At 46.1% G+C, this 17,183-nt stretch overlaps 1 protein-coding gene across 1 annotated transcript in view; it reads left to right on the top strand.

Moving 5' to 3' along the window:
* Positions 1-3,543: 3,543 nt before the first annotated feature.
* The window catches only part of pcloa (piccolo presynaptic cytomatrix protein a), a 54,893-nt gene continuing 41,253 nt past the window's right edge, over positions 3,544-17,183 (top strand). Inside the window, exons 1-4 of the mRNA XM_041964078.1 lie at positions 3,544-3,755; positions 5,742-6,265; positions 6,332-6,816; positions 8,443-9,480. Of these exons, the coding sequence (XP_041820012.1) occupies positions 3,544-3,755; positions 5,742-6,265; positions 6,332-6,816; positions 8,443-9,480 (2,259 nt within the window). The remainder of the gene's footprint in view (positions 3,756-5,741; positions 6,266-6,331; positions 6,817-8,442; positions 9,481-17,183) is intronic.

Raw genomic sequence — 17,183 nt, forward strand, 5'->3', positions numbered from 1 at the left:
GTGTGTGTGTAAATTGCTGGCTTTGCACATGCCTCAGAGAGCGCTTGTCCCCGGGCCTGTGTTTGATGTTGTGTGTTTACACCTGTGTGTGTTTGCGTGGCCGTCTGTCCGTCCGTGTGGGTGCCTGCGTTTGCTTTGCATGGCTGGACTCAGTCAGTGTGTTTACGCGAACGTGTGGGTGAGACACAGATAGAGGGGGAGAGAGAGGAGTGTGTGTGTGATTGTGTGTGGGGGGGGGGGCATGCATGCACGGCCTGCTTCCGCCTCACAGCGTCCAGACAATCAGGCCATGCTCCAGCGATCGGTGGGAGGCCGAGGAGGAGCAGAGCGGTCGCTACACTACCATCGTTTATCACCAAGGACGGAAACCAAAACTCACCTCTGCCTACACATACACATACTGTACAGTGAGATGAGGAGGAGGGACAAAGACTGAGAGGACAGAGGAAGACAACGATCAAAAAATTAGGCGTATCTATACATAGGAAGGCCGGGGAGAGGAAAAAAATGTGTGCAGATAGAGAAAATAGAAACGAGGAAAAAAACAAAGCATGAAAGGAAACAGTTCGAAGGTGGGATCTGAAGCTTATAGCTGCAGCGCCCACCAAAGTCAACAGGACATCCACATATAGCCGTTTTCCCTCCGCTGCTCTGTTAGAGCGATAGTTTGACGCTGAAAAGCTTAATTTCTTTCTCCCTGAGAAAATACGTGTAAGCTAAACATGAAGCGAGAGCGAGGCGACGGTTAGCTTAGCAACAGCTGGCTTGGGCTAGGGTCACGCCATGTCATGTTTTGTTTGTTTAATCCTGAATTTTGTGTCATGTCATGTCTTGGCGGGGGGCGCTAACTTCCTGCACGCAAAAACGCGTCTCTCTTTAGACAGTTAAAGCTCGCCAGAACTTTTTGTTTTTGCAGCGTTAAAGCTGTTTGTGCAAGAAAAGCCATAAATAGTCCAGCGCATAATCCCCCCGTAGACCGAGCCATGAGATGGGTATGTTAGCTTAGCATAAAGACTGGCAGCAGGGGGAAATGGTGAGCTCTGGTTCTGCTCAGAGGTTCAAAATCTACCTACCAGCAGCTCTAAAGCTCACTTGTTAATAGGTTGCATCTTGTTTGTTTCACCTGTACAAAAAACTGTAAAGATGAGTGACTTCCTGGAGGTCCAGCATAAAACTACAAATTGTTCTTTTTTTACATCTTAAACAAACAAAACATTAGCTTTAAAGGTGCTCCTAGGTGGATTTTGTGGAGCCATGCTAGCTGTTTCCCCCTGCTTCCAGTCTTTATGCTAAGCTAAGCTAACCATCTCCTGATTCAGGCTTCCTGTTTACTGTACAGACACAAGAGAGGTGTCAATCTTCTCATTTACATTTTACTTTTTAACGTTCCCAACATTTCACTTGCTTGCGTCCCCCTGATGATTCCAGATTAGCATTTTTTAATCTAAAATCAAACAGTCACACAAAGATAATTCACTGGTATCTGACATCCCACTTGCAGAAGCTGTCATTGCATCTACAGTTTGGTTTTGAATGATGATCTGTGGTGTCACGTGGTCTTGGATGCTTTTATTCAGAAGCCTTTCCATATAGTAAGAAAAGAAAATATGGGAAAATGTAAATATTGGCCTTCGGCTGTGCTCCCCGTGGTACAGATCCTTGTCACCCAGTCCTCCTGTCCACCCTGCCCAGGTACTGAGGGCTCTGAGCTGGGTGCACAGAGAACACATCTGCCCCAGAGCTCCACAGACAACGCAGCAAATGAGCACTCGCTGTCACATTGCAACACATCTGCTTGACATACAGCCGAGCCGACGTGTTTTAATATCCTGCTCGCTGGATCTGGTGACTGGCCGTGCAGCTAAATATACTGTGGGTTCGTTTTGCAGCCATGTTCAGCATGACGGCTGATGTGATGCAATTGTGCTGCATCATTTTGATTTCAGGTTCCTACACCGGCGTGTGTGATGTTGTTATGTTTCACAGATGCAACACACCGCAGCCTCTGTGTTGATTTATTGATTCAATTACATCATGTCTTATACATTGCATGAAGCCATGTCGTCACGCGCTGCCTTCTCCATGATAACAGCAGCGATCAGCTCTTCACAGGTGGGGAGGAGACACAGAATTCATTCATGTGGCTGCAGTCGGTCTGACTTCCTCATGTGCCTCTGCCAGCACTGAGTTGCACATGAACATATTTGAGAATATAAAGGGTTCAGATGTGGAAAAGAGACATCTGACAACTGCCAGATGAAACAAAAACAAAGCATATGAGATATTATTCATGTTATGAGTCATCTGAAGACCTTCGCAGATGCTTTATCTGCTTTTTTATATTTATACTGGAGATTTCTCCTGAAATTAGATATATGGCATTTTAAATCATTCTTTGATGTTATTATTGTTGTTATTGCTTTGTGAACTGTGAACTGAATGGCTAGTTGTGGAAGAATAAAGGTACACATAGAGTGACTTATCATACATAAAGCCTGAAAAGCATTTTTCTGATCCTGGGACATCTAAGACTTTGTGGAGAGGTGTTATGTGTGTTAATGCAGTCGCCTTTACTTGAACTTCCACAAGCCTTTTTCCTGAAGCCCCCAGATGCCTGACCCACAAACAGTACTTTCAACTCTCTCCTGGTTTTCTACTTTAAAATCAGGACCATAATTAAGGACTAAAAGAAAAGCCTCAGCGACCCCCTCGGTCCTCTCCGCTCTGCCTCGACTCTTTAAACAATCCCATCACCTTTCAAAGACACATGTAGTCGAGTTGGTCCTCCTTAAAAACACATTTTCCTCCGCTGATGTCTGCTGATCACCTGTCAGGGGCGGGACATGCGCGCTGAGCAGGAGAGCCGAGTGGCTGCTGGAGAGTCCGCGTCAAGACACCCAGCGTTAGATAGCAGGCAAACGGAAGTAAGGCAAGATTGGTTTCAAAATAAAACATTTAAAATGTTATATTGGCGGTTAAAATGAATGAAGTGCGAAGGTGGCGGAGCAGAGTCAGGAGTCAAGCTCGGACGCTTCAGGTGAAGCCTGCAGACTCATTTTCCACTCATCTGGTGTGCGCCCTACGTTGCCTATTCTTTGGGAGATATAGTCAATTTGTGTGGAAATATTTCCATTTTTAATATTTATATTAATTGCAGGTTGTGTTTTCTGCAGTTGAGGCTAGTTTTCAATTGCACAAACTGAATACCTGCATTAATGCCGCTTAATTAGGATTTTATTTTGTAAGATCTACCGGAAACCACCTTCTGTGGCTGTGAGCAATAGTAAAACAGTGACCCCCCTCACGGAGAACTGTGGTAACTGTGGTGTACAGCTGCAGAGATGCGCGACACAGAAAAACAAGAAGAAACGAGGGAAATGGGAAGACGGCGCAGGGAAGGAAAATAACCGCTGAAGAGAAACCGTCTGAGATGCTCCGAGACACCGAGGAACACCGTCGTCGCTGCGCTCTTTGGACATAAAAAACGCGGAGAGGGCTCGGATCGTGCATTGATCCGAATACGGTGGACGGGAGGGGTCGATCATGGGGAACGAAGCGAGCCTGGAAGGAGGCGAAGGGCCGCCGCCTGGGCTACCAGAGGGGCTGGCACCTGACGGGAAGGGCGGCTTCGTCCGGGTCCCCGAAGGAACTCCGGTCAACCTGAGTGAACTCAGCGAGGAGCAGAGGAGACAGCTCGCCGCGGCGATGTCAAGGGCGCAAGGCAGGCAGCCCGGAGGCGCAGCGGCTGCACGAAGGCAGGGCTTCTTCTCTTTTTCTCTTTTAACATCCATGCACTTAAAATACCAACATCGAGCAGGCGTGCGTGAGGCAGGAACGAGCTGATGTGTTGTGTGTGTGTGTGTGTGTGTGTGTGTGTGTGTGTGAAGCATCGTTTTGTGAGGAGGCATAGAGCCCGTTCACGCCCATTTTTAATCCCCCCCCCCCACGCCAAGAAACGAGCCCGTTCACATAGCTCACGGTGGCGGATGATCATGAACATCTGATGGAAAGCTCGCCTAACGCGGCTCTCTTATTGGCCCGCAGGTCGCTTTGATGGTTGTGTGTCTGCCGTGTTTGCACGGATGCACGAGCCTGCTCTCACCTGCCCGCGGCGATTTTCTCGCATTTGACGTCTAGAATTCGGTGCGAATCGGTGAATTGTTTGACTGCGTGAGATCAGAGCGTAAGAGACACACCTCCAGTATTTGTGCGAAATTTTCGAAATGCCTGCTGGGTAAGAAAATCTGTCGTGCCCAGTGTTTTTTTTTTCTCCTCCCATCTGAACGATCCCTCCGCCACCTTTGTCAGCTGGCTCTCTCATATTTGCCAATTAAACTCCTGCTAAACTGCCATTGAATGGCTCGTGCGCCGGATTTGCTGTGTTGTGCAGGGGGGGAGGAGAACAAAATGCTACAGCTCCAAGGTGCTTCACATTTCTAATTCTGCTCATATAATCGTGAAAGAGAGTCCTGTATCTGCTAAGATCGCACCATGTGGACTGCTAATTGGCTCCAATTGGGGGAGAACTGTTATTTATATCCGAGCTAGAGATGGGGGGAGGGGTGCATCAATATTAATATGACTATAAATAGAAGAGCAGCGTGAATGTCATCACTCATAGACTTCCCCTCCTGCTGCTTTCTGAGTTTTTTATTGAAGTGAAAGTGGGGTTTCGTTCATTTCTGCTGTTGTGGAGGCGTCAGTGTTGTGTGGTCGCTGTCCGTGGTGCTGAAACACACGCTGCAGTGGATTGGCCCAAGGCGGGCATTGCAACATCACTGCTTGTGATATTTGCAGGGCTCTCACCCTGTAAAGTCATGTATTACTCAGTGCACATTGTAAAAAAAATAATAATCAAACGCTTTATTTATTCTCTGCATTAAACTTTATTGCCTAGGAGTGTAATTTGTCTCAGACATAAAGGCAGAAGCGCCAGGGACTTGCAAACAGCAGCCCGAGCACACATCATCACACAATAACAAAACATTAACCAATCAGCCCTTTAGTCCATTTGATGCATATCTCCGAGGAGCTAGCGCCGACGTTTGCGCCAGCGCCTGGCGGTGTGTGTAGGTTGCGTACGTTGCTCAGCCTGAGCTAACAAAGCTGTCTCAGCTTACCCCCACGGAGCCGAGCATCTCCCCCTCCATCTCAATGATCTGCACTCCGTGTCAGTCAGCGGTATTCACTTTCCTGTCAGCTTCACCCGAAGGCTGCCGGCTGCACAGTCTGCGTTCACTGATGTGTTGAGAGGGCCCACGATCGCACGGAGCTGAAGCTGCGGTCTTAACCTTTGTTGTTAGCAGAATGAAGCTGCAGGAGCAGGCAGAGGAATTAGCAGATATCCTTAGCAATGTTGTTTGAGATGGAAAAACGGTGAATGAATTGAAAAGAGAGCACAGAACATAGTGGGCAGTAACTCTCCCTTGTTAGTGTAGTATCAGAGAGCCTGACGGAGCTATTTAGGTTTAAGTCTTTATGTTTTAATGTCAGTTGATCACTAACAAACAAATTCCAGTGGCAAGTGAAAGGATAAGGCAGATAAAGCAGCGACAGTATATTAAAGAAGTATCAGGTCTGAGACGTTTGTTAACAGATCTATCGTTTTATTTTGGCTCCAGCTCAGATGAGAGTCGGTTTGCATTTATAAGCTTCAGGTTTTTCCACGTTGCCGAAATTAACACAAGTGAACAATAACAGCAGTGCTAACAAAAACTCTGTTTTCTTTTTCTCTTCTCCAGACCATCAGAATCTGATGCCCAGCAGCGTTCCCAGCAGGTAGGGGCCTCCAGGGGCCCTACAGGTCTCAGTAAGAGCCGCACTGTAGACGCCTTCAACCAGGGTCCACCTGGAAGGCCCGCACCGGGCCGCAGCCCCTCATCCCTCAGCCTCTTTGAATCCAGATTCCGGCAGGAGCCAAAAGACCCAGAGACTAAGTCATCTGGCATGTTTGGCTCCAGCTTTCTCAGCGGGGCCAACCCGCTCAATGCCGTGTCGTCCATGACGTCCTCCGTCTCCTCCTCCATATCCTCCATGGGCGATTCTGTCAACATGCCCAAGTTTGGACTGTTTGGGGATGAGGAGGAGGGGGATGCATCTGCAACACCGGAGTCCAAGCAGGGAGGAAAACCACCAGTCAAGGGCCCTCAGCAAGGGCCAGGTCCAAAGGGACCACAACAGGGAGGACCTCAGAAACAGGGTCAGGGCCCTCCTGGACAGGGCCCAAAGCCAGGGCAAGGACCCCCTGGGCAGGGACCCAGGCAAGGTCAGGGACTACCAGGTCAGGGGCCCAAACCAGGCCAGGGACCCCCTGGGCAGGGACCCAGGCAAGGTCAGGGACCACCAGGTCAGGGGCCCAAATCAGGCCAGGGTCCCCCTGGCCAAGGACCCCCTGGGCAGGGACCCAGGCAAGGTCAGGGCCCACCAGGCCAGGGTCCCAAATCAAGCCAGGGCCCCCCTGGCCAAGGACCCCCTGGGCAGGCCCCCAGGCAGGGTCAGGGACCACCAGGCCAAGGACCTCCAAGTCAAGGCACCAAACAGGGTGGCCCTCCCCAACAAAAAGGTGGACCCCCTCAACAAGGACCTGGACCCAAACAGCAAGGGCCACCAGGACCTGGGGCTCATCCTGGAGAGCCAGCTAAGAGCGGAGGGCCTCCTGGTCAGCAGGGGGCTGCAAAGCCCGGAGGTGGACTCTGTCCACTGTGTAAGACCACCCAGCTGAACAATGGATCTAAAGACCCGCCTAATTACAATAACTGCACTGAGTGTAAGAACCAGGTCTGCAGCCTCTGTGGGTTCAGCCCCCCAGACTCAGCGGTAAGACAGTCAACAGTTTCTTTTTTTCTGTTTCTGTTTTTCAACTGTTGGTCCTCTAATCACTCACATCGATCTGAGCATTTTGTATGTAGCTGTCAGTTTTCCAATTGCTAAATATTCTTTGGTCAAACAGAATTCCAGTCTGCTGTCGGGTGTACCGCCGTTTATCTACTAATACAGACACAAGTCCATGTTATTGATGGCAGAGGGTGGGAAAGGTCACACATTATTAACTTTTCTGTGTGTGAAATATCAAAATATCAGTCAGCTCAGTCCACATTACTCTATAAATTTGTGATCCTAAAAGCTGTTTTACTCTAGCATTCAGACTAAAAATATTATTTTTCTTAGAAACATCATGAATCAACATCATGAAACTATGTTGTGATAAAGAGAGAGGAAAATGTCAAAAGCGGTCAAACTGTATTGGAAGCAATGGAGAATACTGAAGAGTGACTTGTTTCAAATAGATAAAACAATATGATTTCAGAAATAAGACCAAAAATTGAAGCTGAAGGCTTGATTTTAACTGTGCACATAAATCCGGCACCAGCCTGTTAGCAGCATATTGCTGTTCTCTGAGCATGGCGGATGGAGCGCATCTCATAAGAGTGGCACATGATTTGAGGAACAGAGGGACCATATGGACCCAACGTTGGTCAAGGTGACTCATGTCATGGCCACAGGAAGATACTGTGCCAGCCTGTGAGGACACTCACACACACATGGATGGTGAATGCTGGTGGGCCATGATTACAGCAGCACAGAATGACTGGTTCCTTCTCGGGATTTGTCACAATGCAGATAGTACTATGCTGTTAGGGTCATTTATTTATCGGAATGAGCAGCTCAGGAAGTGGATTTTCCTTGTTTTTTAATTCAAAATAACGGCTCTAGAAACTGAATGCTGTTTGCAGTTACAGTTTGGCTGAATTCACCTCATCTCTGTTTTGGTTGTATGCATCCATCACACACAAAAATACGCACATTGTTCGGTTCTAGATGGTGATCAGATTGTCAACATGGGCCTTTTAAACTGTGGAGATATCCTGCACACTAAACAGAAAGCAGTGTGGTGGAGTCGGGCTTCTTTGGGAGCAGGTGCTGAGATATGCTGTACGGCAACTCCAGTACCTGTGATGAATGAAAGAACAAACAGCATTGATTAATGAGTAGTATTTACCTTTCTGCTAACTGTCTGTTTATAACATTCCTCTGGTTTACAGACTTTGTGTTGTTGCTGAATTCAAGCAATCATGTAGAAAGAACTGCCTTTTTAAAATACGATTTTAATGAGGAGCATTTAATGTTAAAAAAATGTCATAAAAATGGTCTGACTATAAATATCCAGTGCCATTTTTTTTGACTGATTAGTATTTCTGTAACTGTTGCCAGATTTGAATTCTCTCACGTCAGGAAAACAGGATTTAACATCATTTGAAACACTAATTAATGGACGTGTCTCTGAATTTGTCTTTTATTTTATGCTAAACGAAAATAAAAGGGGTTTAATTGGTTATGTTTGCCTGTGTATATACAGTAATTACACATCCCACTGATGTCTGTGCTCACAACAGTGGGGAAATTTGTTCCAGTCAAATCTAACCCATCTTTTGTTTCATGCAGGGTAAAGAGTGGCTGTGTCTGAACTGCCAGATGCAGCGAGCGATGGGAGGTATGGATCCCCCTGGCATGACAAAACCCAAACAAGGCTCGGCCCCACCCTCGCCCCAGAGACAGGCACCTGGCAAGCCGGGAAAGCTGCTCATTAAGCAGCAGAGCACCACCGATCAAGGGTTAACACCGCCAACCACGCCGAGGCAGAAGTCCCCGAGTCTGAGCTCTCCTGGGCCGCTGTCCCCAGGCTCTTCAATGGGAGGATCCCCCAAAATAGACCCCAAGACAGGCCGCCCCATTCAGCCCAAGTCCAGTCCCCAGCAGTCTCCAGCTAAAGGCAAACAGGAGTCTAGCTTCTTTGGGGGGTTTGGAGGTATCAGTCTGGGAGGCTTAACAGACACGGCTAAACCTCCCGCGGCTGCTTCACAAGCTACCGAGACCGTCACAGGGAAACTGTTCGGCGGGTTTGGCGGTTTGATGGAATCGTCGAAGCCTCCGGCGCAGGCCGCTCCAAAGCAGGAGGAGTCAGTGACTGGGAAGTTGTTTGGAGGTTTTGGAGGCTTGACAGAGTCGGCAAAACCTCCCGCTGCTGCTTCTCAGATGTTCAGCTTTGGATCATCGTTGTTGAGTTCAGCCGCCAACATTGTCACTGGAGAGGAGGAGAAGGCGGCCGGATCTCTGCCTGGGTCGCCGCCGGACTCCCCCGCCGACTCCGGACCAGGTTCCCCTCCGGATTCTGGCCCCGGCTCGCCACCCGACTCCCCCTTCTCCCCTCCTGGTTCTCCCCCCGATTCGGACTCTGCTCCCGACACGCCACCTGCTAAGCCCAAGAAACCCCTCAGAAGCATTTCTGTGGAGCAGGAAGAGAAGGCCCGAGCAGCCAAACCTGCACCTGCACCAGCCTCAGCACCCAGGGAAAGCTGCCCTCTCTGCAACGTGGAGCTGAATGTTGCATCAGCAGACACGCCCAACTACAGCCTTTGCACCGAGTGCAAGAAGAAAGTGTGCAATCTGTGTGGATTTAATCCTACTCCCCATTTAGGAGAGGTAAGACACCTTATTACAACTACAGCTGTCTTGAGCCCCTCAGCTTCCTGTGCTTTCAACACACTGCACCGACCAGTAATTTATGCATTCTGTCGCATATAAATAGAACGCAAACATCCTCTAGATGCTTCATTGAAATAGGTCACTGTAAAGATACCATCAGGAGCCGCAGAGTTTTCAGCTCTGCGCTTTTCCCCACCAGCGTCGAACAAAGTGATCTGAAAGGGGGATAGAATGATATTAGTTGTTCTAAGTACATCCACTTATCCACAGCAGACACCGTAAAGACACTACACATGACATGTTTGACCGCCGAATGAATGGTTGTGGTCAGTTATGCTGTGTTTTAAAATGCCAGTCTCATTACTATCAAGCTTTCTTTAGCAGAGAGGGCAGCGAGAAATGTGAAGATAAATTAGGTCGTTTAAATGGACGTCTCATCACCAAAGAGCACTTCAAACAATTGACACTTGACTCTGAAACTGAATACTCTGCGTGTGTGTGCAGTGTGTGTGTTGGCGTGACCGTGTCTGTATTCGACCGTGTGCACAGAATGCACATGTTCCTTCCTCTTGCTACTACTCTTTTATTGTACTCAGTACAATAAGAGATGCTTGATGATTTATTTGTGAGTGTGTGAGCGTTTGTGTGTCCATTCAGTGTCTTAGTTTGTCCAACCATGATGTGGAAACCGCACGCTTATGGCCTGCTTATGTCCTGAGGTGTGGGGACTGGTTTTGTGGTGTTACTGTGGTGTTTTGTCTCATATGGAGGCAACATCACAAGACTGTGTTGAGTTCCACAGAACAGATGGTACTCAATGGTGTAGGATCACTATATTATGGGAACAGAGGCCAAAAAGTGCTTTCGGTTGAGTGGTTTCTCAGCATGCAGGCGAAACATATTCACATATGCTACACCCACATAATAATCCAGGCGAAGTATCCTAGTTATTGTCTATATGCCACTCATAATCGCCACAGTCTTACACGTTCATTGAAACTTAGAAGCCTTGCATGATTAAGTAAAGCCATAGGTCACACACAGGATGGCATTTGATCATGTGATCCACAATCACGTGCTCGTCAACCAGCAGCTCTATCCAGGCTTCACGTGTTCGCTACCTCGTTAGCTGGTGGTTTAAGTGTGTCTTCTGTAATCTGCTGTGTATTTCTGGCTCTCTGAGGGGACTTTCATAACACAGAGTGAAACTAAGCTGGGAATGAACTCCACCTCCACTCTATTTACAAGAAATGCTAAATTCTCATGGGATCAACTCAAATCAACTCCTGCAAAAGAAAAGTCTGGCGGGGGAATGTTGACTTGAAGAAATACGTACGTCCCATTACTTATATGTATTATTGGTAACTTAAAAAATGTAAAAATGATCACATTTCATTTATGTGAGAAGATTGATACCACTCTCATGTCTGTTAAACACAAGGCTACAACCAGCAGCTGGTTAGCTTAGCTTAGCACTCAGACAGGATAGTGGGGGAAACAGCTGTTTCTTGGCTTGGAGCACTAACTTTCTGGGGTCTCAAACGTAACCATTAAAACGTTTTTCTTTACAGTTTAGAATTAACATGTTATTTTGAGAGCTGGGAGAGTAGATTTTCCACGTTTTTATTCCGTCCTCCACATTGCTGCAAACCCCAACTGGGCACAACTATTAATATGAAATTGACTCTTATTTTGTTGTGATGCTTCAGATTGGACACTATTTGTGTGTTGCTATGCGTGTTCCACATTAGTAATGAAAATATCTTCTGCCCCACTGCTACCATAAAAATCCAAAACAAGATGGCTGCCATTTGTTTACAGTCGTGATTGCGCTCCCACTACTGACTCCACTCCTTTTAAGTTTCGGACTCTTGTCCTATTCAGCAGCTCTTAATTGCTCCTGCTTGCTGGGATAATGAGGAGCTGAACTGCGCAATCACTTAATTGAGGCCAAGCATGGGGAAAAATGTAATTATGCTAGAGAGATGGGCACCCAAGCTACTAGTGGCCTAATTGGATATAGATTAGTCCTTTGAACAACATCTTGTTGTAAACCCAGAATGGTCAGCTCGGTTTTGTTTTTGAGACGAATGAATTCTAAATACACTTAATAACAAGTTAAATCTTAAAGCAGCAGCAGCAGCTTGTGGAATATGGCTGCAGAAGGCACAAAGACTCACATACACAACACCTTGGCTGAGTCATCTGCCCCCTACGTATTGCGCCTCGCTTCTGTGTCATTCGCTGTCACAATGTCGCCTGTCAGTGGGGGTTCGTTCGCTGACGCACGAGTGTCAAGTGCGTACCTGAGCGTGTGCATGCGGGAGCTGAAGTGTTTCGTCTGTAAGGCTGTTGCATGCTGGGAAGGCTGGTGTGAATTTGCGTGCTGTAGGTGTGTTGCTTGTTGTGGTTAGTGGAAGTTCTGATTGTCTTCCCGTTGAAATGCTGAAGGTTGAGAGTGCCTGCGTACTGTATGTGTCAACACATGCGTGGGAGTAATCTCTGTTTCCTAAAAGGATTTAAAGGGCAACAGGAAGCATGTCATTCCTATCAAGGCTTGATCTGGGACTTAGGTGTCTCATTACTCACCTTCGTGGTTTATCTTTCTGTCTTTCTTTCCACCACAGCCCTCCATCTTTGCATTTTTTTATATGTTTATATTGTCATCTTTATGTCTTCTTTCTCTGTATCCTCTAATATTTACCTGTCTGTATTAGGCCTAGACGAGACTCACATAATGCCAGTGTTTTTTTTGGTGCTTATTCTCCCTTTAAACACGGTGTCTTCTCTGTGTCAGGCTCTTTCTTAGCAGTGCTATCCCTTTGCTTTTCTCAGTGTCGCTCCCTTTGATGCAGGGAAAGTCTGTAAATGCGTGTCTGTGTCTAGCGATGCTACTGTAGCTCCGACTCTATGTCACGTCGCCCTTATCAGTAATGAGCGCGCTCGCTGGAGAAGTCTTACGTAAAATGGGAGAGGCGCCACTTCGCTAACAAGCACGAATCAAAGAACTCGAGCTAAGAGAGGAGGCTGCAAGCCACAAACTATATCACAGACACCAAGGAAAACCAACTAAATCTCACCTTTCTGACCAAGCTTTGTGGAACATTATCAGTCACAGCTGAATTTTTCCAATTTTGGAGCTTAATAACCATCTGTGGTTCGTTTAATACCCTGCAGCTTAACATCCAATCATAGATACAGTGATGTAGTTAAGGATGGGTGCACCTGTGCCCAGTTTACTGTGCAATTCTGGCAAAAATATTAACAAAATGTGCCCTTTTTTAATATCTTTTTATTTATACTGACACATGACTCATTTATTGTGACTGGAGGTTTGCAATTTACTCACCTTTATATTTACCACTATGCTACCACAGGTATACAGCTGACAAAGTGTTTTACTCAACAGAAGATTGTGCTGTAATACATCAAATGATCTCCCTGCTCTTAATTATTTAACACTGTGAGGCTGTGGAAAAGGGAGGATCCTCGCAAAGGAAATGTTTCATTCTAAAACTCCGCAATTATTATAGCTCGCTGGGTTTCCAATGGAAAGCCCATTAGAAGGTTGGTGGGAGTATTTTTCCACTGAGTGCTGTGAAGATAAATAGGTCATCCTGCTGTTAAACCAAACATCCAGTTTAGACGACTGACATCACTTTCATCTGAAGGATTTGTTTCACCTCAGACTGGAAACATGCCAACCAGGCTCCATTCAAAATCTTTATCTTAAGCTATTTAAATGACTTGTTCTACATTTTGGGAAATGTACTTATTTGCTGTCTTGGCGAGGATAGCATGAGAAGATTGATACCACTTCCATGCCTGTGTGATAAATATGAAGATACCATCTGCATCCTGTTAGCTTAGTTTAGCATAAACTACTGGAAACAGCTAGCTGGGCTCTGTCAGAGGCAACAGAATCCACCTACCATCACCACTGCTTACTAAATAACATGTTATAGCTAGTTTGTTTAATTCATACAACAAACAATAGTGTAAAAACTTTTTAAGGTGGCTATGTGCTGGACTATTTCTTTCTAAGGGCAGTAACTTCCTGCTTGGCAACCTCATGGTAGTAGTAGATGCAGCCCTGTATCATTAGCTAGCAAGGTTCCCCAAAACATTAACTGTTAACTAATTTTGCTCAGAAAAATGTAATTTTTTCTTAAATGTTTTTAACACATGAAAGGTGAGCAAATGAGTGGTCATAAACACAGTCTGTAAGCCAGCGTTGGGGCAGAATGAAAATTTAAAACGTGCTAGCTAGCAGGTTCCGCTAGCTAGGCTAAACACTTCCTTTGCCTATTTAAATGTATAAATAGTTCCTCGTCTGACTCCGGCTGAGGCAGCATACAAGTGTATTCCTGAATACATCATAACGATCCATTAACTTTTCTTGCGTGTGTGTCTGTGTTCATGTTTTAAACACACTGTTCCATTGTAGCGCTATATTTGAGTAATGGCAGAAAATATGCAGAGGTTAAGCGTTGGGATTAGCCAACTTGATGACAGAAACAAATGTGGCTGTGCGTGTTTGTGCATTCATGTTTGCCACGGTCGGCCCAAGTCCTGCGCATCCTCACGTCTGCGGGGGCCTGATATGCTAGCGCACACTCGCTGCACGGTATTTCCTGTGTCTTCCTCCCTCATTGTTATTCTGTGGTTGTGCACACAGAATAACAGTGCCCACCCACAGTCTGAACCCTCCTGAGTCTGCGCTGGCAGATAAAAGCCTACTCCATGGTCATACATACAATACACACACATGCATGTAGCATACAGTAGCAGCCTTTGGTGTCAGCTGGCACACATGCAGTCAAGGCCCACGCAAAATCCTATCCTGGTGTCTGTTTGTTATCCTCTTTACGTAATCATCTTGCATATATAACCCAGCTGTGATATGAATCTGTTCTTTTTTTACTGTAGTTTTATTCCCGTTTAACGCAGGTTAATGTGTATCCGTATTACAGTCCAGTTGCCTCACAGCTTCGCCATCACTTGCCCAGGAGGCTGAAGTGTTCAAAAATAGTCACAGCCACAAAAGAGCCACAAAGGGGAGAACACAAGCTACTGCGGGGCAGCTCTCGCTCTCCGTCTCCATCTATCTCTCTCTCTGCAGGCTCTTTTGTGTTCCCTCTTTCATATTTCCTCCTTTTAAAAGGGTGTGTCTGCTGCACCAGGCAACCCACAGAGCCCCCCCCCCCCTTCACGGCCACCTTGGAAGGCTTGAAATGGGTGGTATTTTTAGACATTAAGGTGTTTTGTGTGTGTAATGCTTGGTCTGTTTGTTGGCGGAGTGTTTTAGCTGCTTTGGCAGTGTGAATGCCAGTTTGAATAGGAATATACTGTGCATAACAAATTGTTTTGCCTGAGTGGTAGCACACACAGGCTTAATAATTACTGTTTTTCCATATTTACCAGCTCCTGGACCTTGTTCAAGCCATGACAAGTGGCTGATCATTGTTTTAGGAACTGCTATGATTTAAAGGAACTGTCCTCAGGCGCTGCAAACAGCCACCTCTTTTCCTTTTTATAGAGCTCCCCCTCCAGCTCCACTCCAGAATGATCTCCAATTATCCCCTTTCTAATTTACTGGTGCTTGCATGCTTTGCAAGGGCCGCATTTTAGCCACTGAGCCTTCAGTGCCAAGAAGTGGGGGGAAAAAGCCAAGACATACAGTGTGCCAGCACTGAGCCCTGATGAGACGGGCAAGAACAGGCAGGCAAACACACACAGAGACACTTAAACACACACATCCTGGCACCGGCCTCATCTAGTTAGCACAGGCTGTTGTATTTACAGCCTGACTGTCGCTGCTCTCCCTCCTCTTGAACACAGGGTTTACCGTAGTGACAGGAAGGTCTCTGATTTGAGTTGAAAAAAGCAAGTTGGCTTTGTGGATGGAGTGTCTGACTCTGACTTCCCCCATAAAAAATTGATATTCAATAGGTGAGCCCAGCAGCAGAGCCTGGATGAGGAAAGGGCTTCACCACCAAAAAAATCATTTCCATGCATTAAAAAACCTGAGAGGAAAGTGGATTAACTTTTTTTCCCCCACGTTTAAAGTAGTGCCTTTCTTCCTGATTGGAGAATATAGAAAATGCCAAAGAGAGTGAAGCTGGAAGATGCTTGTTGGATTGACAGGAGATCCTCGTCACATAGACAGTATAACAAGTGGACAGAGCCTTAAGTGCATTAACCCACATTCTCGCTACTGGCCAGCAGGGGTCCACTGGTTGCAAAAAGAAGTCTGATTGCATGTAAGCTTATGAGAAAATAACCCGAATTCTTGATTTATTACCTCAGTAAACGGTTCCAAATGGGTTCATGGTCTTAATCACTACTTTAAAGTCTTCTTCAATACAGCATGATATTCTTTTTGTAAATTATGGTCTCATTTAGAGTAAAATAGAGTTAAAGCAGGGTATGCTTTAGGGCCTGGCTACCTTGTGATCACTACCACGGCGTGTCTTTGGGTTCTCCATCAGATCCAATCAGGATAGAGGCTGAGCAAAGTGTACCTTCCCACCACCCTCTGCCTCCAAAAATCCAAGATGGTGACGGTCATAATGACGAGCTCAGTGCTTCAGAATGGTTCAGCCCACAAACCAATGGACCCTCACAGTCGCTCACACAGTGTTTATTGCACAGTCTATAAACTGCCGCTGTTTATTCATTCACAATTGCAACAATTGCAGTTACACACACGCATGAGTCAAGCTGAAAGACACACTTTCCATCCTCCAACGATGTAAGAAAAGAATGTAAAAGAGCCGCAAAATGTGTAACAAACAGCGACGGATCACATGTGATTGTGGAGCGGAGGAGGACAGGCTCGAAACAGAGGAGCGAGGAGACGAGAGGGAGTGCTGTGACAGAAAGTGGAGTCCAGCAGGCGAGTGGAGAGGATGGGGGGATGTCACAAAGGATATGGGTGGCAGCCCATGCTGCCCTGAGCAGTGTAGACCATGACAACCTGACTATTGTGGTTTGCTTTAGCGCTCGTGACTCACGCCTCTGAGTCACATTTGCAGCACCTATAGGCAGAATTTACTGTCAGGCAGAAACATCTGATGAAGCAAGAAATGTAAGATCATACGAGATTTATGAGAGTAAAGCAGGAGGTTAGAGTGTGTGAAGCTGAATTACAGCTCTGTGATCAGTTCTGCTTAGAAGTAGAAATGTCTTTCCTCTTGACTTGAAGAAAATACCTAATTGGGATTTAAATTGTAATTATTTTTATAAATTAAACTCCAGACCTGTGTAATTAAGTCAGAGAAATAGAACTTTTAAAGTAAGCTTGCTTTGTTTTCTGTAGAAATATTTACAAGTTCGGTACTTAAGCATCATTTAATACATTAGTGGCTAATATTACTCAGTAGCATCCAAGTGTAATCATCACATTCAAAATGCTGTTTTTTGGACAAGAGCGTTATGTGTATGTTGTTTTATGACAGAATAAAAGTAATCTAAACTCGTATCTGACAGTGATAGCACCGATATCAGGCTGAAAACCTCTAATCACATTCATGTGATGTATATTTGCTTTGTCATATGAAACCAAAGGGTTCCTAAATGGGTCAATAACATTACATGCTTGAAACAGAGTCGCTGCTGCCGTTCAAGTCGTGGATTGCTCGTGTTTGTGCACGCATTGAGTGAAAAAGCCGCTTTGTACTGTGCAAGAACAATTAATT

This window comes from Chelmon rostratus, chromosome 22, assembly GCF_017976325.1.
Source record: "Chelmon rostratus isolate fCheRos1 chromosome 22, fCheRos1.pri, whole genome shotgun sequence".
NCBI classification, from domain to species: domain Eukaryota; kingdom Metazoa; phylum Chordata; class Actinopteri; order Chaetodontiformes; family Chaetodontidae; genus Chelmon; species Chelmon rostratus.